The sequence below is a fragment of the Helicoverpa armigera genome, chromosome 1 (assembly GCF_030705265.1).
Source record: "Helicoverpa armigera isolate CAAS_96S chromosome 1, ASM3070526v1, whole genome shotgun sequence".
NCBI classification, from domain to species: domain Eukaryota; kingdom Metazoa; phylum Arthropoda; class Insecta; order Lepidoptera; family Noctuidae; genus Helicoverpa; species Helicoverpa armigera.
This window is the reverse complement of record NC_087120.1, coordinates 13,126,749-13,154,448: the sequence shown is the minus strand read 5'-3', so window position 1 is coordinate 13,154,448 and position 27,700 is coordinate 13,126,749. Positions and strand designations below refer to the sequence as shown.

General features: G+C 37.5%; 2 protein-coding genes across 7 annotated transcripts; one reads left to right on the top strand and one right to left on the bottom strand.

Annotated features, from left to right (window-relative positions):
- Nucleotides 1–178: 178 nt before the first annotated feature.
- On the top strand, nt 179–8,796 carry LOC110374257 (sodium/potassium/calcium exchanger 3). 5 transcript variants are annotated; one of them, XM_021331904.3, is made up of 10 exons: nt 179–959; nt 5,227–5,415; nt 5,843–6,030; nt 6,103–6,289; nt 6,350–6,439; nt 6,530–6,873; nt 6,946–7,108; nt 7,186–7,287; nt 7,415–7,536; nt 7,784–8,796. In XM_021331904.3, the coding sequence occupies exons 1-10, from the start codon at nt 941–943 to the stop codon at nt 8,009–8,011; spliced, it is 1,632 nt and encodes a 543-aa protein (XP_021187579.3). In that variant the 5' UTR covers nt 179–940; the 3' UTR covers nt 8,012–8,796. The 5 variants fall into 5 exon arrangements, with proteins under 5 accessions (XP_021187579.3, XP_021187581.3, XP_021187580.3 ...); XM_021331906.3 differs by lacking the exon at nt 179–959 and adding an exon at nt 4,597–4,820 and having other exon boundaries at nt 6,368–6,439; nt 6,635–6,873; XM_021331905.3 differs by lacking the exon at nt 179–959 and adding an exon at nt 4,597–4,820 and having other exon boundaries at nt 6,635–6,873.
- Nucleotides 8,797–9,546: 750 nt separating this feature from the next.
- Nucleotides 9,547–21,925, bottom strand: LOC110374253 (sodium-coupled monocarboxylate transporter 1). Of its 2 annotated transcripts, none has more exons than XM_021331894.3 (13): nt 21,627–21,925; nt 21,352–21,511; nt 21,118–21,235; nt 20,974–21,041; nt 20,339–20,493; nt 19,819–19,959; nt 19,220–19,438; nt 18,599–18,726; nt 13,889–14,031; nt 13,295–13,476; nt 11,483–11,603; nt 10,055–10,198; nt 9,547–9,663 (listed from the first exon to the last, which is right to left on the bottom strand). In XM_021331894.3, exons 1-13 carry the CDS (start codon nt 21,806–21,808, stop codon nt 9,604–9,606), a joined length of 1,821 nt encoding a protein of 606 aa, XP_021187569.3. In that variant the 5' UTR covers nt 21,809–21,925; the 3' UTR covers nt 9,547–9,603. The 2 variants fall into 2 exon arrangements, with proteins under 2 accessions (XP_021187569.3, XP_021187568.3); XM_021331893.3 differs by having other exon boundaries at nt 9,547–9,666; nt 21,627–21,919.
- Between the last annotated feature and the right edge of the window lie 5,775 nt (nt 21,926–27,700).

Genomic DNA, 27,700 nt, shown 5'->3' with positions numbered 1-27,700 from the left:
AACTCTACAGGTGAATTTTCCCTTTTCATATCTTTAATCGCAAATATTAAGCATTGACATAGAGTCTGACGACTGACGGTGATAACACGGAATGTGTATTTGCGCATGTGCAAATACTGATACATTGTCATCATCGTAAGTATTAACTTTCCTTTCAATATACAGCACATTGCGATGTTTTCATCGAATCGGTGTAAGCGTAGTACTTCAAATATAAACCGTTGTTCATTTTTTAACGATCTTTGTTTCCTCTACTCCTACATAGGTGCAATATTGTCTCGTGAGTCATATCCATGATAGTTGGTTTACAACAAATGTTCGTGCTCAAATCTTTTAATTAAGTATAATTGTAAAAGTCGCGTGCCGACCGCGCGGTGAGTCGAGAAGGGCCTGTAAATTGACGTTTGACCCCACGGATTATTAAAATCAGAGCTGAGTGCGACCCGACTCGGGATATTTCCTTAATGTTCTAGGTGTGTGTCTTCTTTGTTCTTAATATGTGTAAGTCATTGCTCTTGCTCGAGAACATCTCCGGTGTTCTGATAAACTGAAACGTTGCTAACTTATTGCATGGACATATTTGAAGTGTGTGGCATTATTGTTAGCGAATAAATTTGTTTAACATTGCCTTTATTAAAAAAGGACATTTAACAATAATTGTACATAATATGATGTTCATTAAAATTCAATTGTGGTGAGCATGTGGCCGTGTAGGTCGCGAGGAGACGATGCTCGCGCTGGGAGTCACTCCCGCACTGCGCCCGAGCGCCGGCCGACGTACGTGTATTGTATGGAAATAAATAATTGGCCCCCGTATTCTTCTTTTGACGAGCTCTCCGGCGGGTCCATTATGTCCGTTTGAGCGTGAGCGGCGGCATTCGGACGCCAGTGGCGACGTCCTCGGTCGCCTGCGTCGCGCTCTACACGAAACTACTCCAATATGAATACCTCCGATCGAGGTACGAGTCCAATGTCTTACTTTTGTCGAGGTTTGGATTAGGGGGATTCACACCTTTCTAGCATCCTGGAGATTCAGTCGTCGGGCCTTTGATCCTGGTGAAGTGCGCGTACCATCATGGCAAGGTTATGTAGAAGGAGGTCGGAAGTGCGTCCAATTCCCGTTCATCGGCTGGCTCACTCATGAAGTGATTCAAATGGAGTTGCGAAGAAGATTATATCAACGATTGAAGTGTTGAAAGTGAATGTAGTGTGGTTGAAGCTGCGTCAGCGCGCCGGGCGGCCGGGCCGGCGCCTTGCATCCTTGTAAGTATGGAAGAGATGGCGGTTCTACCCCCGGATGCGGCACCACCAGGTACGAACACTAGCATTGCTATTCCACCTTCATCATCCTGCCCGGCATTACCATCAGAATCACCCGTACTAAAAGTTTTTGCGTGGGAGTTACATAGTAAATATAAACAAAGCGGCTGCAAAGTTCAATGGAATGGATGTATCAGGTTAATTTTAATAAACGACATTATCACATAATATTAGAAATGGAAGTATTGCCGCTTAGCAGTCGAGCTGAGCTATTGACGAAATTGTCGAAACGCGGGCGTGGCTCGATGCTCACCCGATGGCTATTAGATCTTTCTGTAAACGAATTAGTGTTGATTATAGCTCAACAACGCGAGAGTACCTAGCAACCGCACCTTGATTCACTTGATGTCAACGTCCATTGTAACAGCTCCATGAAATGAGGACTGACCTGCCTCACTAACAACCACGATAACAAAAAAAAATATCATGAAAGTTTGTGTTAACTTTAACTTAATAGGTAATAGTCCAAAAACAAGGACATTCAGTCATATTTAGTACCTACAGTCTGTGATCAGGAATCAGGATACGATACGATGGACATTACGAGTATTAATCAATCGTGGGCAGTAAATAATTGGTTCTGATCGATATCTATTTTTAGAAGGTCTTCGCTTATGGTACCTGATCTTAGGACAATCATAATTGCAAGAGAGTTACCCACTTGCCACAATACGGCATTTATGCCGCAGCGCTGATAGACTCTTGTTGTTGCATCGCGTGGAAGAATGCTGAAAATGTGTTAAACAAGCTATATTGTATTGTTGTATGATTTGATTAGGTAAATTTGATATTATAGCTATTGGCCGCAGTTAGGCCATCGTTCTTAAAGTTTGAAGGGGGAGGCAGAGCTCCGACTCGGCGCCTCATCCGGTCGCTCCTCGCGCAAATTGTCAATTGTCCACTCAGGGCTGTCAGCGAGCAAGGTTGAACACCGACTGTCTTCACGTGATCTTTTTCTGGCAGAGTCCAAAATCATCGGCCCGAATTTGGGTTATTTTCCTCATCTGAAACGATATAGGCCAAAAACAAACTGTCGAAATGCAGGTTCTTCAAATTCCACCTGTGGTAGGTGGTATTATATTTGCAAATCAGTTTTTCGAAATCTGGGTATTGTAAAAGTTGTAAAAGAGATTTCCCAATATTGGAACGTCGGTGAAATCCCTTAGGTCGTTGGGCAATAGAGAGAGCAGCGGATCGAAAGACGACTTACGCGTCGCTAATGCGGACTTCCTGCCATGTTTGATCTGTCAATTTCCTTCATAGTGCAGTCGCCGCATGCGAGTGTCTCAACTATAATAACGAATGGTAACATGCACAATTTGGCACGAAGCCGGCACGCCTGCCGCGGCTACAACGAGCAAATGACACGTATTTTCTAAAATCAGTTAATTCGGTTAAACAAGTTAGTGCAGCAGTAATTTGAGACAATTTGTCCATGATTGGCTTGTTGACTTTGCTATTTGAAGGAGCCGTTTTTAGAGTGGCACAGGATGTGCGTTTGTTAATCAAGCACGCCATAGCACGCCGCGGACCATGTCCGTGCCGTCTCAATGGAAACTACTCTGATATCACAATTGACTTCGTAGTTGGACCTGGCAACTTACGCGAACCTTTGCATTCACTGAACTTGGTGGTTATATGATTTCTTGCTAGCAGAAATTGATACCTCATCATCATACCTACATTAACTATGAAGATCCACTATCATCTGCCTAGCCTTTCCTCGATCACCGATTTTGATTCACTTCAATCGTATTCTAAAAACCGTATATTTTACGTAACGGCAAGAGTTTTCTAACGGCTCACAAGTTTGAAATAGGTTTTTCGTCAGAGACGAACTTTGTGTCTAAGTATTGTTCATATTAAGGCTCTGTGCGCATTCTAGTAGCTTAGAATATTAGTGCATTTTAGTTGATCAAAAACTAATTGCCAGCCTGCCATCCAACTGTGTGATGAGTTTCTATGACCAAAACATTGATATTAATAATTATTATTTTGCTATCATTGCGGTTAATCTAAAGGATAGGAAGTACTCTATCAAATGCCACTTCAGGTATCAAGGTATCATTGATAGATTCAATTCAGTGTTAAGACCATGTTGACTCAAATCTTCATACTGTGGTGCGATTAAAAGAGCTTGGCCTTCGGGAAAGAAAATTCTTCTTTCCTTCATACACTTCGGAGAACTGAGGATTGAAAGAGAGCAAATCCTAGCAGGATTTTATTTTTGGTTTTTGCTTTCTTTCATTTAAAAGTTTTTAATAAAGATGGATGATACACTCGTGTAGGTAGTTAGGCACGCACCAGACGCTAGACACGTTGGCAAGAGTTCACAAAGTGTCAATTACCTTATGCAATGCAATTCAATGGCGTTACCGAATCATTAACTATGGAATATTTTATTCAGTACGTGCAATACTGCTGATTACCCAGCATCAGTTGGTATTTCCTTCATTTTACTTTTCTGATCGTATATTGTCAAGGCATATACTTAAAGAGGCTTTACTTCTAGCAAGGTATAAAAAACACAGAACAAGTCAGTTATTATAGGCTTTTTAACAATACGTTTCACCGTGTGTCGACATCAAAATCTGTCGATCAGTCACAAACATATTTTGCGGATTGAAGCAAACCAGTATAAAATATCTCGAAATATCTCCACTTTAATTATTTGAATATACCTAAATTCTAATCGGTTCTAACATACACCAAACATCGGTTCTAACATCTTGCAGTGAACCTAAGAACAACAAATGTACTGTAGGTGTGTATGTTCTTACTTTCTTCGGATATCGGATACTCGAATCGAGCCTAAGTGCTTTACTTCACAAAGTATCATAAATCTCAATCAAGGAGTCTGGTTAGTTTCAACAATAAACAAAGAATAAGTCGAAGTTTCGCGACTTTCCTTTTACAATAGTTGTGCAAATGTCATGCATGTGTGCGAGTGATTGTCGAAACTTTTTTTTTTCTTTCGTAGTTGTTCTCTGGCTTCAGTTTGGCAAATTAAATAGCCCTTTTTTAATATCTGCTATTAAGAATACCTTCTCAATTTCTAAAAGAATTATTCCTTACATACATATACTCTTACTCTTTTTTTTTGCCTCTAAAATCTGTGTCAACTTAATATTATTAGGATATCTTCTGACAAAAAGGTTACTAAGTATTGAAACGTGATCCATAATTAATATTATAGTTCACACCAAAAGAGAGGTTTATTGTTATTTACTTATAAGCGATGCTTATAAGCAATGAGAAATCTCCTCAATGAAACTTTTGTGAAAATACTGTTTAGGCAGCTTGTCTATTTTACACATGACGTGAAATGTCAGAGGATAGTTATTGGTAACATAAAGCTTGGAGTTTTAGTAAAGTTACCTTAAAAATACAGTGTAGATGTTTACTAAATATTACCTACATGTTAATTGTGTTGACTCGGACTGCTGTTCTCTCTGGATTTTGTTTCTTTAGAATCACCAACCAAGTTCAGCTGCAAAACCGTACGTTTTATTCTTTCAATTTGCTCACGAGTTCCAAACAGGTTAGTTAGCATGTTTATTGTATCATACATAATGTATACCAAGCTACTACGTGTAGTTGTATCCTTCGCCATCTTCGAGTGAGACAGCAGGATTCATAACATTGTAAGTATTGGCTGCATTCACGAAATAGACAAGAAATAAAAGATGATTCACGTTATTACCTCAATAATCGTTAATCCTTTAATAGGTTGTTATTTTCATGCTGTAATGAAGGAGTTTTGATTTGATGCATTCGACTCTTGTATAAACTCTGAATCATGTTTACAGATACGCATGCAATGAAAGAACAAAATGAAGAACACCTTCGAAAAATAACCAGCCGTATAGCTTGTGAATTTTGTCCTCAACAAATATTTTCGTACAGTTTCAGAGGGCTACTTACGCAACTGCACGCCGCCGGCCATCGATGACTTCCCGGCAGGCCTGTTCACGGAGCAGCAGAGGCAGCATGGAGCCATCGTCCTCCACGCCTTCATCTCCATCTACCTGTTCCTGGCGCTGGCAGTCGTCTGCGACAAGTTTTTTGTGCCAGCCGTTGAAAGAATATGTCATGGTATGTATTCTTTTGTCTACCGAAACGTCAATTCAAATTCAAGACGCATTTATTTAAACTTCTCCCTAAAATAGCAGTTTTTGACCGACATATCAAGCTCCAAATACTATACCCTTAAGTACTGCTGACTGAAATGTTTTTATGTGACGAAGAAAGTGGGACAATCTACCGAGCATTTCCGACCGTTTGTCAAAGTTTCAAGAACTCTGTTTAATGAATATGAATCAGAGCGGCGGTGCGCGGTGTCGTGTGTCAATCGTCTCAGCTTTAAATCTCTTTGAGCAGTACTAAATTAACATGAGTTAGGTCTGTGCTATTATCAAGTGTACTTATATGTAGAAGATCAAATTACCTGCTATATAAGAATTGCTTTGCGACTATGGCACTGTTCGATACGATAACCTATATTTGTTTGTCATTGTTCCAGCATTGAACATGACGAACGATGTGGCCGGAGCCACATTCATGGCGGCGGCGACATCAGCTCCCGAGCTTTTCGTCAACGTCATCGGCACCTTCATCACTGAGGGTGACATCGGAGTCGGTACCATCGTCGGCTCAGCAGTCTTCAACATCCTCGCTGTGGCTGCGTGCTGCGGTATCGGCGCAGGAATGGTAATTTTCGTTCCTATTTCTTAATTTTGACGCAAAATCCGTTGACTATCCTTAACCTGCTGTTCCTTTCAGGTTGTTCCCTTAGACTGGTGGCCACTAACCAGGGACTGTTTAGCCTACGGCATCACAGTATCTATACTGATTTGCATAATGCACGACGAGTACGTGCAGTGGTACGAAGCTTTCCTCCTCGTCATGCTGTACGGAGTCTACATCTGCATCATGTACTATGACAAATCCATTCAAAACTTCGCTAAAAGTGAGTATTTCATGAAGTGGTTGAACCAAATAAAGTGATTCATGCGTAATTTTATCACAGAAATGTGTTGTTACACAGGTAGCTGGAACTGTGTATCTGACATGTTGAAGAAAAACGAAAAGCATGAAAACTCTATTGCTGCTGAGAATGGTACGTTCTATGGTTTTTAATTCTATTTTAATATTGTTACCAATAAGCGCAGCAATAAGATATCTCCTGTGCTATTATTTAAATTTCCAGAACTTAAAGATGCTAAACAATCTTCACCTGTAAACAAAAATGATTTGTCTTTGGATCACCATCAACACAATGGGAATATAAAAAGTGCGTTATCTCTTTGCCCAGATAAAAATGAAAAACATTGTGAGATTGACACAGCAAATTCTGTGACCTTAGCTACCGCAGACGGCGACAAAGCTAAGGCTATCTGTATTGATATTGAAAATAAGGCGAATGACGTGGAAATTGTACACCATGAAGACAGTATAGCTGTAGCGAATGTGGACGACGCTAACAAAGAAGTAGAAGATAAATATGTGCATTCGCTGTGGAAGTGGCCCTCTGGCAGAAGCTGGCTAACTAAGGTAGTTTAAAAACAGTTACAGTGTGCTTTTCCATGTCAAACTTAATGTCTTAATGTTTGTTTTCCTCTCCAGGCAACTTGGATAGTGACATGGCCCATTCACCTGGTCTTTTTGTTCACCATCCCAGACTGTGAAAAGCCTCGGTTCAAGAACTGGTTCCCTCTTACGTTTATGATGTGCATTGTATGGATAGGATCTTTGTCTTACATTGTAGCTTGGATGATCACTATTATCGGTAAGATTATTAACTATGACAGACACAGGCACGAAGATAAAGGGAATTTTACTGAATTAGCTATTGGTATATTACAGGGGACACATTGATGATACCGGATTCTGTGATGGGCATAACTTTCCTAGCTGCTGGAACTTCTGTACCTGAAGCCGTTTCCAGTGTTATAGTAGCTAAACAAGGTAAAGAGTAACTTCATTTATTTATTCTAATATTTAAACTGTTTTTCTTGCCACAGTATCTATGAATATTTCAGTATCCTTCTTTGTTGCTGTAATTGGTACTCATACATTATGTGATGATGTGCAGGTCATGGATCCATGGGTATCAGCAATTCGATTGGCTCAAACACGTTTGACATTCTGCTATGCCTCGGGTTGCCGTGGCTCATCAAAGCATCTCTCACTCCTGCCGAGCCGGGTCACTACTGGGTTAGAACTCAACCATTTTAATATAGACTTAATTGCGTCTGATGCTATGAATAATCTGTTTGAGCTCAACTGACAAAAAATATTTTTAATTGTTTTCTGCACGTGCGAATTTCAAAAGCTTTTTAACCCCTTTAAAAATGTAGCACTGCGAAATTGCGACACTGTTATAAAAATGATTGGCACAGCGACTTGTTAATTCATCGTGACCATCCGAACGGTCAGGATAAATACAATGGTATGTTAACAGGTGAAGATCAATTCCATGGGCTTGGAGTACTCGGCCATTTCGTTGCTGTCGACGCTGCTGCTGCTCTACCTGACGTTTTGGTTCAATAAGTTCAAGCTGGACGCGGCGGTGGGGCGCGCCTGTCTCGCCATGTATGCCATGTTCCTGGTCCTGGCCACGCTTATCGAACTTAACGTCTTCTTCCCCGTCAACGTACGCACGTGCAAGAGAAGTGAGCTAAAGTCTTAAGCTAGCTAAGTGTTCTGGACATAATAATGTAAGACGAAGTGTAAAAATGGTAGTCGTGATGCCTCTCGCAACGGTTTCATACTCATGTGAGCTGAAACTTACGTGTACTTTATAAGCATTCGGTTACATTTTTGTTAGCAAATATTTCTGATCATCTATTTAGTTACATTCTCTTTCAATAGACCAAAGAGTAAGTTTCATATTCATTAGTTGAGTTTTTTATTTTAATTTTATTTATGTGATTTAGAAGATACGAGAATACGCATGTGTGTGCGAGATGTTATATTTTTCATACATTGTAGTTTCCGCTGCCATTTTATGTAGATTAAATAAATGTTAGTATTGAAGTATACCTCAATCATGTGTCGAGAGTGTTACCATCCACTCGGGAAGGTGCTGCAGTTCAAACAGTATTATTATAAACAGTAGTGTATGATGTCACTCATTTGATGGGACCAGCAGGACATACAGGAACATACTTACCTTAACTTTTGTATATCGTCGGCATTCTGCTTTCAGACATTTACAATTTATAAACATCACTTATATTTTGGATATGAAATATAGTTTTGTTTTCAAAACTTTATATATTTTTATATTACCGTATTTTGTATGAGGTGTTCCTCTTTAAGGTCGGCTAAGGTTCCTCGAGTGTTTGGTACAAGGCACCATCAACAACCAACGTTCTCTCTTTGTCAGTAATCTCGATACAGATAAGTTGATGTAAATACATATTATACGATGTAATGTAACTGTCTTAAACTAATTAAATATATCTATAGCTATTTGTATCTTTTATTCAGTCAGCGGGGTTTTAACTCATTAATAATTCCGATGCACAAACGGACATTATTATGACGCTGATGGCCCGTTTCATATTTGAGCCTAGTGGTATCTGAAACCCGTCACGGTAAAGCCTCTAACGGTGATTTTGCACACTGTTGAAATGATTACTTTAATGGATTTTTTGATATAACAGCATTATAACAATTAAATTATAATTTTTTTTACATATAATGATAGTCGTACGAACGGGATCATTACTATCATGACTTTCAAAATCACTGACTAATTGGCGTCTTTATTCGGTTAATTCGCTTGGTTTTTCTTGGACTTTAGTACCTTTTTGGATGGATCAGGCAGCAACCAAGTAAAGTATCTGCATAATAGTCGAAGTCAACCTTAGGTAAAATTACCAAAAACTACCATGAGCACCAACAATAACGATTACAAAAGTTACATAACGTAGCTACCCCTATAAAATGCTCTCGTTTGATTAAACCTGCATGATAGTCAGACACATCACGCTACATCAAGTAAAGGTTAAATAATGATATCAAAAATTCAAGCAGTTGCATCCGAAGTCTACTGCGCAGCTTCGAATTGGAGCATGCAGGCGCCTGATCGATACCAGACTGCCCCTTTTAGCTAACCATGTCATACACTCGTATTTATAAAATCTATTAGCTTTTACAAACTTCAATTAATTTAACTCTAGGGTCAAAAACAGAGGGCACAAAATCATACAACACAAAATCAAGTAACCAATTTTATTACACATAATTTAGAGTACTTATAATGTCACAAATTAATCAGTAATTATCGTTCACGTTGTTGTTATTTTTCCGAATGATCTCAGGGCTGTCGGCCATCTTCTGAAATAAGCAATAAATTACATATAGGCATGAAATAACACGTGATAGATTGTGCAAGTTATTATGTTAGGTCAGTAACACCAATTGGACATAGACTGACAGATCCTGTTTTCAATAGGTGTAGAATTAATCGGACCTTGAGCCATTCAGTACGTTAGCACTGGATTTGCAAAGGGTATTATACCCGAGAGATTTTTTAACAATCTACTACTGCTCTTCATATCTTTATAACTTTAACTTGTATTATATATAGCAAACGTAGTATGCAAAAATCAATCGACTGTAATAAGTACATGTCGTTCAGACTTGGGACTTCTTAACTTTTAACTAAAGGTTTTTGTCAATAAATACTTAAGGTGTACTAATTAAAGGTACCAGGATAACATACATCGTAGGAGGTGTGCGCTCTCAGCTGGTCGAGCTCCCTAGCATGCAACTCGATGTCGTGCTGCGTAAGTCTTGGTCTGCGGCAGTGCGGGTGTTGTTCTGGCAGCCACCGATGCACAATCGGCGTCAGTAGATCCCGGTGCACCTGATCATTGACCCACATTGCTCTAATTGTCAATCTGTCGGCTCACACGCCTTGACCACCAATTTGCCTAAACGCCTGTCAAGGGACGGATGGCAATCTTGCAGCCTATCTTTATAGGCACGTTGGAGACGGGACATGCAATAGAAGTAACGTGTTATATTCGCGCTGTTGGTAGGTCAAGGTGGTTAGGACGTGTTCTTTATTCGGTTTTAAATGAATAAAATGTTCTGTAACTGTATCAGTGTTCTGATGTTCCATATATAGTTATAGTTGCCTACCTAAGTGGTCAATCAAAATTGAAAATATTCTAGAGTATGTTTTAGACTGTTTTTGAAAGTATTGCAGTTTATTTGAATTTACTAGAAGATTTTTTTCATCGTTTAATCTAATATACTGTATTGCTTTTATGTAACACTAGCCGTTTTCCCGCGGTTTCACCCGCGTCCCGTAGGAACTGCTGCCCGTACCGGGATAAAATGTAGCCTATGGCACTTAGGAACATTGTAGCTAAGCTAGAAATCCAACCAGCAGTTCCAAAACTTACCCCCTACAAACTTAGTTTTTCCCCCTTTATAATATTAGTACCAAAATATAAAACTGAGGTTCTACAGCCGTCGTTAGAGCTAGAAAAATGAGAACGGATTTTTTTAACTTGATGATATATCAAAACATGATTATGATCAAATTAAATTTAGCTTTCTGGTAGGCGTTATGTATGAGTGGTGTGTATTTGTAACGTACTAAAAAGAAAACTCACCGAATTCGTATTCGTTCCAATGAGACGAATTTGTTTAAAGTTCTAATTACTTATGCTCATTCTAGTTCTATTCTATAAATAGAATTAGAAAGAGCCTACCTATTAGTAAGTTTTCCAGTGAGATTTTCTAAAATACTAGGTATTAGAACTTACAAGTTAGCTACTTAGCTTTCATAATCTCTATTATTACTAAAGTTAAATTTTTCCAATCAATTTCTAAGAAACCTTGATCGATTAGCCTTTAAACCGAATGCACTATAACTACGGAGTCACTATCTGCAATAAATCTATACCTACTAATACGAGTATTATAAAGCTGAAGGGTTAGTTTGTTGACAGCGCTTATCTCAGGAACTACTGAACCGATTTGAAAAAATCTTTCAGTGTTAGATAGCCCGTTTATCGAGGAAGGCTGTAGGCTTTTTATCTGGCTTCGTGAAGAGGTTCCCACGGGATGCGGGTGAAACTTCTGGCAGAAGCTAGTACGTTAACAAGAAGGTTAGATCAAAAAGTTTGAAATCACTCACCATAGCTGGGTCATTGGGCTCAGTGAAGTAGGAAACTATGGAGCCGACCACGATGCACACTGTCATACCGACTAGCGTGTAGTACAGGTAGCTTAGTCTGTACATGAAGAATGTGCCCGACCTGGAAATACCAAGAAAATGAACCACGTGCAATAATGTACTATCTCTTTACAACTCAAGAACGGTCTCACCTATTCAAACCAAATGTTTAAGCTTTGTTAAGACTATTTAGTAATTTTTTTATGTTACGTTTGCACAAATCGATCGAGTGGTACTTCATTTACCTCATTTCTTGTAATAAAATGATGGACTTTATACGTAGCGAAGCACGAACCGCGAGCCGCTAGTGTTTATATGGTTAGATATATCCTTTTCAGCAGCACACAATTCTGGATGTTAAGGTGATGATGAGCATGAATGTGGATGGGTGTAGTATAAGGGAACGACCATAGAAACGATGGCTTATGTCAAAATCGAAATGGCTAGAAATAATGTTACTTGAGAGATTACGGTAGGTAAAAAAGTCTGGAAGAATAAAACAGGCTGCGCCGGTCCCAAATAAAATTGGGTGATGGCGATGATGAATATTTTGGAAACGGACCAACATACATAAAATATCGTGAAAAATCTGTTTTGTTGCACGTAACTGTTTAGTATAAGAGTCTTTAAAACTCATTGTGTGCCTGTACTTATGTAATACGTATGAAGAAAAATAGTGTCCTGAAACAAAGAAATGAGGTTACGCATATAACGAGTAGTTAGAACGAATTCGATATGCTCCATTAGCGGCTATGAAGAATTCTATGTTGCTCTGTATAGTTAAATAAATATTGTAATATTATACGGCATTTGCGTAGAGTATTTTTATGTAGAGTTTAGTGTTATTACAAAGGCCAGGATATCGTCGCCTTAGAGTGTAAATCTCGGAAGTGCATTTTTGCTCACTTAATTGCATTTTTACACTTCGTAGTTTTACTGGATGCCTGCCTAGTCCTCGCAACCATGACACTCAATACGATGATACGTATTTTCTCAGTTCTACGACGGAAGACATGATCTAAAATCGTTAATGAGCCTATTCTTGTTTGAGAAGTAAAGATACTATACTGACGAAAACTCTGTATCTGTAACTATACCCCGCGCGGCGAATCATGATCCGTATGACGTTTCAACTGACAGTAGTAATAGTGATGCGAAACTTCGATAAAATTCTGTTACGCAAAGGTGTCATTCAGCCAGGTCATTCAACGGCTTTATTATATTTTATTATACTGTACATTAATTTTTATTAAAATTGCACTATTTAAAGAGAAGAAATTTTAGAATTCTTTTTGAATTTAATTTTAAAGAATTTATAATTTCCAGCTTTATGGAAAAATATTTAAAGTTTTTTTTTTTTTAATTCAGTCATGTCAGATTCAGATTGATTAAACAAAAATGCAAATATACTGTGTTTTTTTTTACTCAAAGCATTTGTAAATTTTTTCCTACAAATTATCGATATTTTGTTTATCGATGTGTCCCTTTTTTTCGATAACAGCTTGGCGACGTAACTTTTGCAGCACGTACCATGTACATTTGCATTGAGTTTTTTTCCATTATTTTCGAACATTACGTAATAATTTCTTAATATTCATTTTTATTATTAAAAAATGTACACAATTATGATTTTTTCGAGTTTTTTATGGGCCTGTAAAGGATTTGTTGTGACAGGACGTCACTACAATGTTAAGCGCTACCAAACTGTCATAGGGATCATCATTGGCCGCGCGGGGTATAAAATATTAATTTATCATCTATCATATACTTCACCTGTCAAACTCAACAGTAGACAGCGTAGCCGAAGAGGTTGGTAATGTCACGTTGCCAGGACAGCCGGCCACTGACACCGGCTTGGGGGTGACCACTATGTCTCCCCGCATCATGGCCGCCTGGGTCCCCAGGGAGATCCAACCGACGAGCATCGTGGACGTCAGACCGCCGGTTAATGCACCCTTTCGTAGAAATAATTGTAGGATTAAAAATAGTTTTAATAAACATGTTATTAGAAAAGCAATCTTTTGGAGTGGCAAAAATATTGGATGTCGATGTGATTTTTTTTCTCAAAAGGCAATACAAAATTTCTAAGATAGATACAAAAAGCGTATTTAGGGTGTAGGGCGTCTGAAGTGACAGTTTTTTTATGTGAATGAGAGACATTGCTAATTTATTTCGCCATTGACTTCTGAAACAATAAAATTATTTTTATTTTGATTTTCAGTGATTTCAGTAGATCTGCGTTTCAGTAGCGTCTGAAGTAAAAAATTATAAGTATAGAATATAAAAGTATAGTTTTAGTTTTTCAGTGGTTTCATAATTAGTTTTGTTATGAAAACTTAAAAAAAAAAAAAAGTAGGTTTTATGTACCGTAGAATTAATCCAGGGCAAAAACAATCCCATAGAGAACAGTCCCAGCAAGCTTCCCGCGGTAATACCAGCCAGACTCTTACCGGCTTGAATAAGAGCACCCATATGCTCCACCAAGAACACTAGAGCCACGCAAGCGAATCCTGTGAACATACCATAGCTATAACACACGTAACATATAGACTAATATCTATACTAATATAAAGAGAAAAACATTGTTAATCATTGTTTGTTTGGTTGTAATGGATAAACTCAAAAACTACTGGACCGATTTTAAATATTCTTTCACCATTAGAAAGCTATATTATCTGCGAGTAGCATAGGCTATATTTTATCCCGGTGCGGGTAGTAGCTCCCACGGGACGCGGGTGAAACCGCGGGAAAACGGCTAGTAGTAGATAAACTAAGCATGAATGTCAGTTAGCACGATTAGGAATGGCATGATTGCTTATTTTGAATTATGTAAAATCGGAATCATCACATGTTAATAAATAATCGGGACTTAAATGCGGTACTGCATGTAGAGGTACGATACCTTTTTATATTCTCGACTTTTCGGTTGAATATCACCGAACGTGGTCGCGGGTGGACTCCCCAATATTATAACTTCAGACTTCTTTAATTATTCCAATTATATTTAGACATAAGTACGAAGTATTAAGGATTCATGACTTAGACATACATAACTCATAATTACAGAGTTGTCTAACATGACAGTTTTACGATTATTGGCTATTATGTGCGATAAACATGACTTGCTAAATAACTAATCATGCAAGAAAATGCCGAATGATTGAAACAGGGAAGTTGTTTGTCGATTACAGTAAATAATGGTTTAAACTTACAGTGAATTAGTTTAAACAGGGAATGTGATTTGTAATTTGTTAAAAACTTCAGTAAGGGTTGGGTCGAAGAAATATGCAAGCACTAATAATACCACCGAATTTTTTCATGGAAATTCGAGGCGTAATTTCAGGTCTAACTATAAGTTCAAGTAAGTACATAGTTTATCATGGGATAATATATCGATGCATAAGTACCTCTACCGTACTTATGAGTCGAAATACTTAAAAATAATATTCCGTAGTCAATTATATAATACAATAGGGTAGTGTCCAGGGTCGAAATAATGAAATAATATTTAGTCCGCTTTTTAGATAATCAAAAAATATTGGATACGTATTTTTTCATTTTTTAATTAAACATAAAATGACAAAGATAATACACTTCAAAAATTAGGAGTGGGGGCCTTTTACGTCACAGTGTCCTGAAAATTGTAGCAACTTGTGACGTCACACTCAACTTTAACACGCTATATCTTAACAAGTTCTGATCCAATTTAAAAAAGAAAAAATACGTATCGCTTAATTTTGGACAATCTACAAGACGGACTAATTATTATTTTTTAGGAAACTAGCCTGAATTCTCCCGGGATGCGAAAGAAATAGTTACTAAATAACTCGCATTTACGAATGCGATGTTAAAAGGGGAGTTTTCCTGCGTGACTATCGACTTCCACAATCTGATAATAGAATTAAATAGTAAATGCTAGGTACCTACTTAATGTGCACTTTTTCAATCGTCGGTTAATGATTACCTAATAGTTTAACTTTTATAAATCAATTAGCTGTTTCTTAGCTGATTCATTTACTTGATTATTGTTAAAGAAAATTACAATATTAAACGATAAAGATTTCAAGTTGAAGTTTGGCTGACAGTTTATTTTGAAGATTATCGTGAATCCAATCAAAGTTTTCGTCAGTCAATGGTCTGTTCGATACCGGTAGGAAACCTGATTATTTAGTGCGCAGTGCCATATATCTCCATATCTATCTATTAACTGATGTATGAGTCTGATCAAAGTATCGCAGACTACATTTTTTTGCAGCCGCCTTTGCGTTTCATCTACAGCGGGTTCACAAAACGTTAAAAAAATACAGCGCATAAAATCAAAACGAACTCCTTAATTTCGTGCTAATAGGCCGGCTAGACACGAAAAAACGCCACGCTTTGAGAGCAGACTAAATCAAACGGACGAACGGCAAATTAGCCGGGTAGAGGGTCCGACAGCCGGATGAAATTAAAAGGGGAAAAACAGCCAATGTATGCCTATATTACCCTGTGTAGTGGCTGCAAATGTAGTGATGCAAGGGTGTGTATTATGGCATAGTTATGTGAATTTTATATCGATCTGTTTATGATGACTGATTGCAATTTGACGCTCGAACATTCTAGAATAATTTCAGACAGCATGCTCTACATTTGTCTCACACAAATTTTGAGGAGGATTGAGCTCGGATAGGTTAAGAATTTCACTAATTTGAGTTCTTTAGTCTGCTTGCTTCATCCGATAATTACACATTTTTTTTTTATATATGAAGTAAAACAAAAAACCAATCAAAATTAACCGATAACAATAGACATTTCGTTTAAGCTGTTTAGCAAAGCGTTAATGAGTAATGGTACTAAACTAACAGTTCTACCGGAATACGGAACAAGCAAGTTATTCACATAATGGGTAATTAACACAACGATGTGTCTGTCAAGATAAACAAACGATTTTACTATTTTACACTGACGTGCATGAAAAAGTACACGTTTTCAGCGCAGACTCGCTTTGGCTTTCGCCTGGATTTAATTAATAGACAACCCTTTGATGAAAAACGCATGAAAATCCGTGCAATGTTTTTTGAGTCTATCTCGGATGTGCAGGCAGACGTGATTGATAACACTGTTTTTTATAAAAGACTAGCTTCCGCCCACGGCTTCGCCCGCGTAGAGTTCGGTTATATCGCGTTTTCAAAAAAAATCTTCAAAAGTCCGGGATAAAAACTAATCTATGTTCTTTCTCAAGGTCCACTCTGTACCAAATTTTATTAAAATCAGTTCAGTGGCTTAGACGTGAAAGCGTAACAGACGGACAGACATAGTTAGGTACTTTCGCATTTATAATATTAGTAGGGATAGTAGGGATTCTGGTACTAGGTGTCAACATCAAGGTAACTTATAACGGAATATTATAGGAATATATATCTAATCGTTCATTATTTTGTATGAGCTCTTTAGGGCAACCGCTAATCGCCAATAGGCCTTGAGCAAGCGTGGTGATTAACGATGATTCGATGATGATCAATCCTTCTCCATATGAGGAGCAGTAGGGTATGAAAGCTGATGATGATGTTCTGTCTGCTTTGTCTTACATGTCTCGTCGTTGCCTAACTTTATGATATTATTTATTCATGAAATTGATATACACTAAGCGGCACGGAATCTGGCCCAAGCACATTTCACAAATGAAAAATCTGAATTTTTATTTTAAAATAGTTTAATTTACTCATTTTCCAAAAGAAAATGACTAACAAACTACAGAATTGTGAGGATTTTTATTGAGTTAGAAAACAGAGTCCTTTACCGCTATAATCACCATAAACTTTTTAAATTCAACATTTTTAACAAAACAGAAAGTTATCGAATTTTAATAATGGGTGTTTCTTTCTCTTGATCTGAAGAGCCTGTCCGTGGTGGGTTACGACTTGCTTGGACCTGTCTTTTAAGCATGTCCCAGACATGTTCTACAGGATTCATGGCTGGGTTTCTTGCAGGCTAGTCCAATTTTTGAATACCGACCTCGAACAAGTAATCGGTTACGCAAAGAGCTGCGTGAGGTCGAGCATTGTCCTGCATTATACGAAATTCTTCACTTCCTATGAATCCCTGACAGGGTAAAACATGATTTTGAAGGATCTCTTTAATATACCGCACTGTTGTCAGACGACTTTTGACAACCAATAATTCAGTAGGGGCTTCTGAACTTATGCCTCGCCAAACCAAGATGGACCCACCATGAAAACCGACTGTTTGCTTGGTAGTGGTGGGAAGAAACCATTCTTCGCGCTTTCTCCATTCACATTCACGGCCGTCTGGAGCTCTTAAGACGACTCTGCATTCATCGGTCCATAAAATTTTACTCCATTGGTCATGCGTCTAATTTGCATGTTCTCTTGCAAACCTAAGTTTGGCTATGCGATAGTGCGGGAGAAGTTCCGGGCCTCGAGTTGGTCTTCGAGCATGCAGAACCCGTTCCTCCATCCTTCTTCTTATTGTGCGCTTACGGACGTTGACTTCTCTTGCTGTTTGCAAAGGCTGGCGTATCTCTAACGCAGTGAGAAACCGATTTTTCATTATTGCACGTACGATAAATCGGTCGTCGTGCGCCGACGAACACCTTACACCCCCACTTTCTGGTCTTCTTGTGTAAAGGCCAGTCTGGTCATACATTTTCTATGCATATCTTTAACTTGTACGCGGTGCACTTAAAGTTTCAACCATCTTCCGCTGCTTCCGCCCTTGACGTCTTAGCAACACTACTTGAGCAACTTGAGCTGCAGTGAGGGTAATTTTCAGATCAAATTGTGAAAAAAAGAGAAACAAAAAACGATCATAATTATAATTTTTTTTTGGAACGTGCTTAGAACTTCAGCAATTTTTATCTGAATTGAAACTTAACTTTCTGCTTTGTGTTCCAACAACGGAATCTGCTTCTAGTGTTACAAAAGTTAAACAGACACACATTTTTCTGTATTTTAATTAACAATTACGAAAGGACTGACAGTATGTCATATGAAATTAGAATTTACAACAGCTATCTGGGCTGATATCTACTTGTATTTGTTTGGGCCAAATTCCGTGCCGCTGAGTGTAGTTACGCACCTATGACCACGACTATCATTTTCATGATAAAACTAGCGGCTCTTTCCGATATGGGTTTATTGTAGGCAGGTCGGATGAGGTCCTCGAATATCACTCCACACATGGAGTTCAGCCCGGTCGACATAGAACTAAAAATAACGAAAATAAATATTAATATTAACTCGCAACATCAGCACACAAAACAAATAAAAAATAATTTGTTAAAAGCAATAATTTAGGTGGTTTGGCAAAATCTGGATCTATCCAATTTGTGTTAAATAATGGACAATTATTCATATATGCCTAAAAATAAATAATTAGCAAATATATGGGCAAAAACATACAAAAAGGGCTCTAGAAGAAAGAAAGGTTGGCTTTAGCCAGTATGAAACTTCGCCTCATAAAAGTTCGAGATATCAGACAATTTGATTCGCCATGGTCTTTACAACCAAGCAATGATCATTATAGTTATACACAAAATAAGTTTCAGTAAGATAAACCTCGAAACATACCTATGCAGCATTATTGTCAAAGTAATTTTAATAGTTACCTACTCAAGGATCGAGCCTCAAAAATCGCCAAAACCTTCAGAAAAAATTGTCTCAAAAATAGAAAAACGGCGTTCTCTCACCGGGACTATACCTCAGAGCTGCACTGAAGACTCCACTCATAAATATTCCTGGTAACGCCGGAATAGACCCTGTGATGGTCATCACGAAATACGGTAGCAATTGGTCACTCTTCCTTATGGCTCCGGTCGTGAGGGGGTCGCACTCCGCAAACGTGGCATAAATCACAAGACCCGTGTAGCAACATAGGGATACGATGATGAATATACCAGCTGCCATTATGAATATTGTGCTAGAAACAGAATAGATAGGTATGTGTTAAAAATATAGTAGAGTGGTCTTGGCACCGAAGTTAGGTACCTACAGATGGAAGAGTGATATTCATAACTTTTGTTGTCCCTTCAAAAATGCACTGAGATATGGGGACGTAGTTCTAAGCTTAACCTTAGATGCAAATTACGTATGCATGTCTATCGATATTTCCTTAAATTTGACTTACTGGGTAAGGCTGAATAAGTCGTATTTCAAACAGACTGGCTATATGAAAATCACAGATTTTGTGTACATTCAGTACGTGATGTACAAAGTGAAACACCAAAAGAGAAAAGGGGAAAGTCCCTTTTAGTGGTACATCCAGGATAACTTACTATGTAAGTTTTTCTATATACTTACATTCTAGCTCGTCTCAAAGAAGAAAGCGCTAAGCATCTCTGAACCATAGCCTGGTTGACTGAGCAGGAGGCGAGCCAACTGAAGTAGTTACCGAACACAGTCGACCAGAAGGTATGCCGAATAGTGGGGTCTACATCCATGCTGGAAATAAGTCAACTATCAATAATCTGCCTCAAAACTAAACATAAACGTCAGATTTCTTAAAACAACTATGAGTTTTCCCTTTCAATTTACCGAAGGCTGGCTTTTATTTTGCACAACGATTGAACATTGCCATCCAACGTGGCAATACTGCTAGCCTTTTGGGCACATTACCGAGTGATAGCGAGGAGGATTAATTTTTTGATGCTGTTTATATTAGTTATAAGTTTAAATATTTGTATATTGGTTAATTATGTAAAAATCTGAATTAAAGAACAACATTTCCGAAGTAAACATTATTTGTTTATGTATTGTATATCAACAGAAAACGGCCGCTCATGTTGTTGGTGAAAACGGCTCTACAGTAGCAACTACTCACTTGAAAAAGTCGAGCCGGTCACCTTTTTTGTTTATTGAAATAACATTGGCTATCCCCCCTAATCGCCACGTGCCGTACGCAAGTACGAATATGACGCCGAAATACATAAGTACTGTTTGTAGTGTATCCGTCCATACCACAGCTTTGAGCCCTCCCTGTGAAATAACAATCATAATGATGATGATTTTCGGTTATGGCAGCAGTTTTCAAAAGAGGGCCAGCAATTTTAGCAGTGTATATGTATTACAGTGCAGAAGCGTTTGCGTAGACTATGATGCACTCGCTATTCCTTCACTCTTGTAGTCAGATGTGGCTTTTCACGACTGAATAGAGATTAGAATGCTGCTCTATCAAAGATCTTAAAAGCCACAAAGTTATTTTGGCCTAATCCGGGAATCGAACCCAAGAAACGTGCACAGCATGCGCGCATAGCGACTACTAGACTAACGAGGCATTCTATGCATTAAAAGGATGCTCCTTCAAGTATTATAACATTTTCATCATATGCCCAGATAATGTAACAATGTCTGATATAGTTGACCTCGTTGCTACGCGTTTCTAGACTATAGCAATTTATTTGTTACTGGCAGGGGATAGAATAGGGTCAGTAAAGAATAACAGATTGATGTACTTACAAGAGTCGTGTAAAATATACACACGAGACACACGATGGGCGTGATTAAATGTAAGTTAATACCAGTCACTGCAAAGAAAGGATATACATGAATAATATAAATTGCCCGGAAGTATTTACGTAGGAACGCAATGAAATGTTATACCTTGACTGAATGCCAGCGCAGGTACGTATATCACAATGGGTATGTATAACAGCATCTTGATGATAAATATTATTGAGCCCAAAAGTCGCACTTTTTGGTTAAATCTCAATCGTAAATACTGAAAAGAAAACACAAAACTTATTAAATAAAAACACGAAGTCGCAAATGTAAGATTTGTTGTTGTAATTTTAGCACAAACATCTATGTTATGTACATAAAGTTAAGTATAAGTACCTCATAAGTTGAAGTGATCTGCAAATTATAAAATACTGGCAGGTAAACAATTGCGATAGTGAGTGAAACCGCCCATTCCGAGAGTACTATCGTCCACAGCTGAGTTCCGTACGTGTACATTTCAGCTGGCAGGCCCAGCAACGATATACCCGAAATATAACTAGAAATAATAATCATTGTTTAGGCAACACCAAGTGAGGTACACAACCTTCGCAACAGCGGAAAAATATAACAAGTAGAGGTCAGTGGCGACGCTAGTAATAAACATTATGTACCTGGCTATCAGCGACATGGATATAGGGAACATCCCCATAGTCTTTCCGCCCATAAGGTATTCAGAAGTGGTGTTCTGTTTTTTCGACGCGAAGAAGGCGAAGTACACGCCAATGAGGGCGGAGAAGAGAAGCATCCCGCCGAAGACGAGGTAGTCGAGCCAGTCGAAATATATTACCGTCATGACTTTGGTTTACGTGAGGAGCACTGAGATCGCGCGTCCGTCCACTGTGACACTTAAACTTCATCTCGGTATATAATGGGCATTTACCGAGCGGAACTTGCAGCTGGAACGGTTCTATATTTATCCTTGGAAGGATCTCGGACTGACCCATTGGAGGGATGAGGTTAGCTAATTGACCAGTTACCGGTGTAGTCGCATCTTGCGTTGTCCACGTAAGGATGGCCCACACAATATGTTAATAGCCGTCCACGTCACTCACCTTTAGAATTGAATTCAATGGACGCAATCTTATGATTTGTTCCTACTCGCTACATTCAGGGTGGAAGAACAAAAACACTGATTCATCGTTATAAAGCTTTATTGCAGTTTCATTCCTAACTGTGTGTTCGTTCCTCTTGTTCAATGTCATACTAACAGCAAAGCTGAACAGTTCAATCCTACTGTATTTTTTTATCTTGTTGCTATCCTGCCTTCATGTATGTAAATAGGTACCTACTAGGGAGCTCGTATTTTCTATACTAGACGTTGTCTGCTGTTCCACTCGCGTTTCAAGGGAACTATTTGCTACAGCTCGTGTCAGCAATATAAGTTTATTCTATTTATTTCTTTTTGGGAATAGGACTCCTCAGGATACGTTTTTGAGTAGAATGTTACTATTTTCTTTACCGAGTTTTTTTTGATGAATTTATTATACTGTGGCATCTACTACTGACACTATAACACTTACTTAGGATGCCAAAGGTGCCATTTATCAAATACTAATTAGGTGGTTCCCAAACAACTTCTTTCTACTCACCTAAAACTTTCCCTGGTATTGATTATATTTAGTTACCTCTGCATATATACTCACAGCAAGGCTTTATTAATTGACTCGTGGTCTATGTTAAAGCAATCTTTCTGCTAATAAGCGCCACTTCTTCCATATGTTTGAGTGTTGCGATGTATTTCACTTTTCTGTGTGTACTTGTTTGCCGTGTGATTTTCTGTTTCTGTTATTGTTGTTTAAATCAAATGCTGACTTAATATTTAAATGATGTGTAGAGGTGTTTTTGTGTAGAGGGTAATTGTAGGCATCATAGGTAAGATAAAATGAAACCAACACATGACATTTAATGATATTTATTGAATGAATTAAATGATGTTACATGATTCTGGCTTAAACATTTAAAAAGTTACAATTGAAATGTAGCTGTGCTCCTGATTTGCGTGGATTACATTGTTATATATGGTTGGGCTACCAGCTATCAATGGAAATATTCGAGACAAAAATCCAAGTGACTACTGATCCTACAGATACGACATACAGTACATACTTAGTTATGGGGGTTACACATGATATTTCATTAATATTATAACATTCAGAGATTCGTAAGTAACACACGAGTATTGATGGTTAAATACACGATTATTTTCACCTATAGTTCTCGCCAAACTTTTTGTCGTCACGGAACGGCGCGTAGATGCTGCGCAGAAACCATTTTAAGGAATCCGCGGGTGGCGGGGATGCGGGGCCACGTGCGCGTGCTTGCGGTGTGAATATAGTTGCGAGCCGCCATCGAGTTTGGCGAAAACTGTTCTACTACACTAGAATACAATTTGACATCGATATAAGTTGCTTGGATAAGTATATGGAAACTGCGCCGTGCGGCCGATCAATACTCTATTGACGTACATTACAGGGAGTTGCAAGTGCTGTATATTATATATTCGGTGCATCGGCGCAGTCATAATAACATAGACACATATTAATTGAATATTTACTGAGTATTTATCATTCCACCACCGACAAATATTACGCTAAGAGTATATGTAATTCTATCTGTAATCTACAATCGTTAACTGGGTGGTGGTGCGGAAAATCTTAAAATTATACCTCAATAAGAACCAATAGAATTTATTTGCTTTAGAATTGAGGTACAATAACAATTTACGTTTCAAAAATTTCTCTTATAATGCCAAATATGTACGGGTTAAGATTTTCCGAAGGACTACCATACTGACAAATGTTATCTTAAATAGGTACAAATAATGAGTATTTCTCCCCGTTTCCTAAGTTACTTTCGCTCCCGAAGATGTTGCCTTATGATTCCGTAGATGTGACCTTCTCAGATGAACCGCGACACAACTATCGGTATGAGGTATATGGGTTACCTGGCAGGTACAAGACTCTGAAGGTTTGCATGCTTACCAAGCTATCGACAAATATATCTGCATTTAACCTAACCAATAATATCATTGCTAGTCTATCTTGATCGATTTCTTCAAATCAAATGATCAACCGCTACATATATTACAACTTATAATAATATAAAATATATATATTTCGACAACATCAGATCTAATTAGTTTACAAGTAATCTAATACATCAACTGTATGTACATCATTCGGAGGTATCTCTGGTGTATCTCATGAAATTTTACACTATTAAAGTTAACTTAGCCTATTTATAAGTAAGTGGATTGCGTGGGGCACTAAACACATCGAGTTGATGGTATCTATACGAAGCACACCGAAAGGACACTATTGGTACCATGAGCGATATACAAGACGCGGCAAAACTTTTTTTGGCTTTTATATTTTTTGTTTTTTATTTTTCATTTTCTGTTTTATATAAAAATATACTTACTTCTTTATTTCTTATAGCTAAATATCTACCTAAATAGATCTCTGTCTTATAAATAATTACATAACCTCTATATAAGAATAATTTGAGTATTTAAAAAAATATAATTTGTAATGATAACAAACTGTCAACTAGGCATATATTTTTTCAGTAGAAAAATAGAAAATCTGTATCATTTAACAAATGCAACGATCTGAAATCAGAGAGCAACCAGCCTCTAGCTCTATGATTTCAATCGACAGATATATATTTCTTCTTATATTAATCAATAATGCAAACGTAAAGAGCAACAAATCTGAGAGACATTGTGTCAAAACCATAGATATTTAGCATTTTCTCAATCAGATGATAACAGTAAGCCCATTTTGAAGATAAATAAATATAAATCTCGAATCATGGAGAATATCCTATAATGTTTCGAAAGTTAATAAAATTTCAATGCTTAATAGTCAGACAGATAGAATAATGCACAATCCTTCTCCATGTGAGAGGAGGCCTGTGCCCAGCAGTGGGACTATAAAAAGGCTGTAACAGTATTAGTCAGACAACTTTCGAATCGAACGTACGTAGTTGCATTTTGAATAATTTTGTTTGAATACCTTTTGAATTTTCTTTCGTTCTTTTTCGCTACTGTTTTCAATCCCTCAGATTTGTTGAAATCATAGATCGACGAAATTAAAAGCCGCGTGTTGAATAACCATGGTACCATAAGAAATAAGGTTATTCACACATTGCAACATTAATATTGGGCTTTTGTTTTATCACACTTTTAACATCGATTGTTTTTTGTTTCGCTTTAAGATTCTTTTGTTTCTCCGGCAAAATACAGAGTTCGTACTCAGACGACTCGTCAAAGAGATTTGATTAAAAATGTGAATGATTTGCGGAGTCATATAGTTATCGGCACGAATCTTACTTCTGCGCAGATGTAGGTCAGAGCTCAAGATTCGTGCCGATAACTATATTTCTTTATACCACAGATTATACTATTCGCAAAATGTATTAATTTAGATTGGGGGCATAGGAGTGCCCTCGCCAAGGCGAGCCATTATTTATGTAAATATCATTAATTTTTATCGGACGAGCCATTGCTTTTCAGTGAGTCAATTTTGAATCCGATGTCAGTTAACTTTTTTCTTAAATATTTTCCATCAGGGTTTATTACGAACACTGTCATAGTTAATATGAAAATACGATGGTATGACATAATAAATATGTAATTGTAAATGCTAATTGTACCTATTGTTATTCATAGTTAATTCATGTATGTACTCATTTATGAAAAGACAAGATAGATCAAAGATCTAACCTTCCAAGCATGTTCCGTAGTGAATATGAGTTTATGCTTATAAACCATTAAACCTTAATACTTGCTGTAATGTTGATTGGTGACCACTGGTAGGTAGCAGTTAGTGGTGCTACTGTTCCATTCTATTATGTATTTATAATGCTCCTAAAACATCAATTTGGATAAAATTTTGTCAGAATTCGATTACTAATACTGAATTAAAAGTTTCAGTCTCCTTGTTAAACTTCTTGAGACGTGTGTAGCAGTTAACCATTTTTAACGTCGGTATACCCCCGCTGGTCATCCAGTAACTTTCATGGGTTGGAGAGATCCAATAGGCAATGGTTTCGACACTCACGCGCAACCGTCAGAATGAAAACTGACTCCAAGATAGTTAGCTACGCAGATAATAATTAGCCTTTAAGTTAAATGGTTTAAACATAAACTTCTCATAGCTTTTACGAGTCCTTTCTTTATAAGTTCTTAGGAAACATGAAAGATTGGCTAAACCTTGTGATCTTTTGAGAGAATCAATATTAAAATGCAATGTGTGTTCAACCTTATTTGACTATCTAAATAACCTATCATATATACCGTGACATTTTCTCCGATAACAGTCCACTAAAGTTGTTGTAGCGGATCATTTGTAGTAATATTGAAGTCCGTATAATTTTTTTTTTTTCTAACCTTTTAATAAATCTGTCTGATTTTAGGGTGCATTCATATAGAAATTCATATCACAGGTTTTTTGTGATTGAGTTATTTATACGAGTTTACTCACACTACAGTAACTTCTGGTGTACGAAAGATGTTAGTAAAAATTACCTCCAGTAGTACGATTCTATAGGTAAATGAAGACTTTATATGTGAACACGCCCTAAAGATCAGATTAATGTTGATACCACAGTTGCTCCAAATAGTTTGCCGTGAAAGTATTTCAACTGTAGCATAGTTTATAGACCGACAAATCTTTTTAAAGTCTATCAAAATGAAATTATTATTTACTTAAAACGTTTTTGGGGATTGAACAATCGACCTAAAAAATTAATAATTTTAGTTGTAGCAATATTGAGACCGTATTCATTACGTTTGTGAAGTTTCAAAAATGATAACTCGAGTCGTGCTGTTAATATTCTGAATTTCTAGAAACAGCATCTTCTTAGCATCGCGAGAACTTCGGCCAATTTGGAAAATTTGTTTTTTTTTTATCTTCGCCTAAATTTTTTTGATTGAAAGTCGATCGACGGGTAGAAAGGATTAGTAGATATCGCTACCATAGGTGGAGATGGCACGGACCGATCTATGCTGTTATCAATCGATAGCTTTGATTGACGGTTAATCGATAGATCGAACTGGATTAAAGAATCGTCGTAATATCGTTCACAGGGTCTAAATCAGTATTGTTGAATGACATTCGAACCTTTTCTTTTTGGAATTAATTTAGAACCGCGTTCGTACGTGGGTAACGTAAGTGGGTTTTAAAATCGCAGAAATACAGTTTAGATTTTTACGATGCTTAGAAAACGCCTGAATTTTTGTATTTGTTCCACTGAAAACGATGAAAATATCACGGTATGTATGCGTTAACACTAATAATATTAAAAATTGGATAAGGCGTTTGTACAGCCAACGCATGACGATCAGTATCCAGATATTATATCGTGTAATGATAGGCCTAGACCCTTGCAACAAACAGACGTAGTGCAAATTTTACGCTCAGTTCCTAAAACAAGTTATTATTCGTTTGGCATAAGTATTGTAGTTTTTGTCATTAGACGCATAACCGAGGCATTACAATGTTCCTAAAAATGGTGGATAAAGTTATAGATAAATGCAATACAAGTTCGATAATTTAAGTGATCAGTTAAAAATGTTGTAAGTTTCTAAGCCCGCCACCACGTATTGGATAGCTTTCGTCTATGGGTTTGATAGAACCACTCCATATACATAGATAAGTACTAAGCAATGCCCCATATGAAA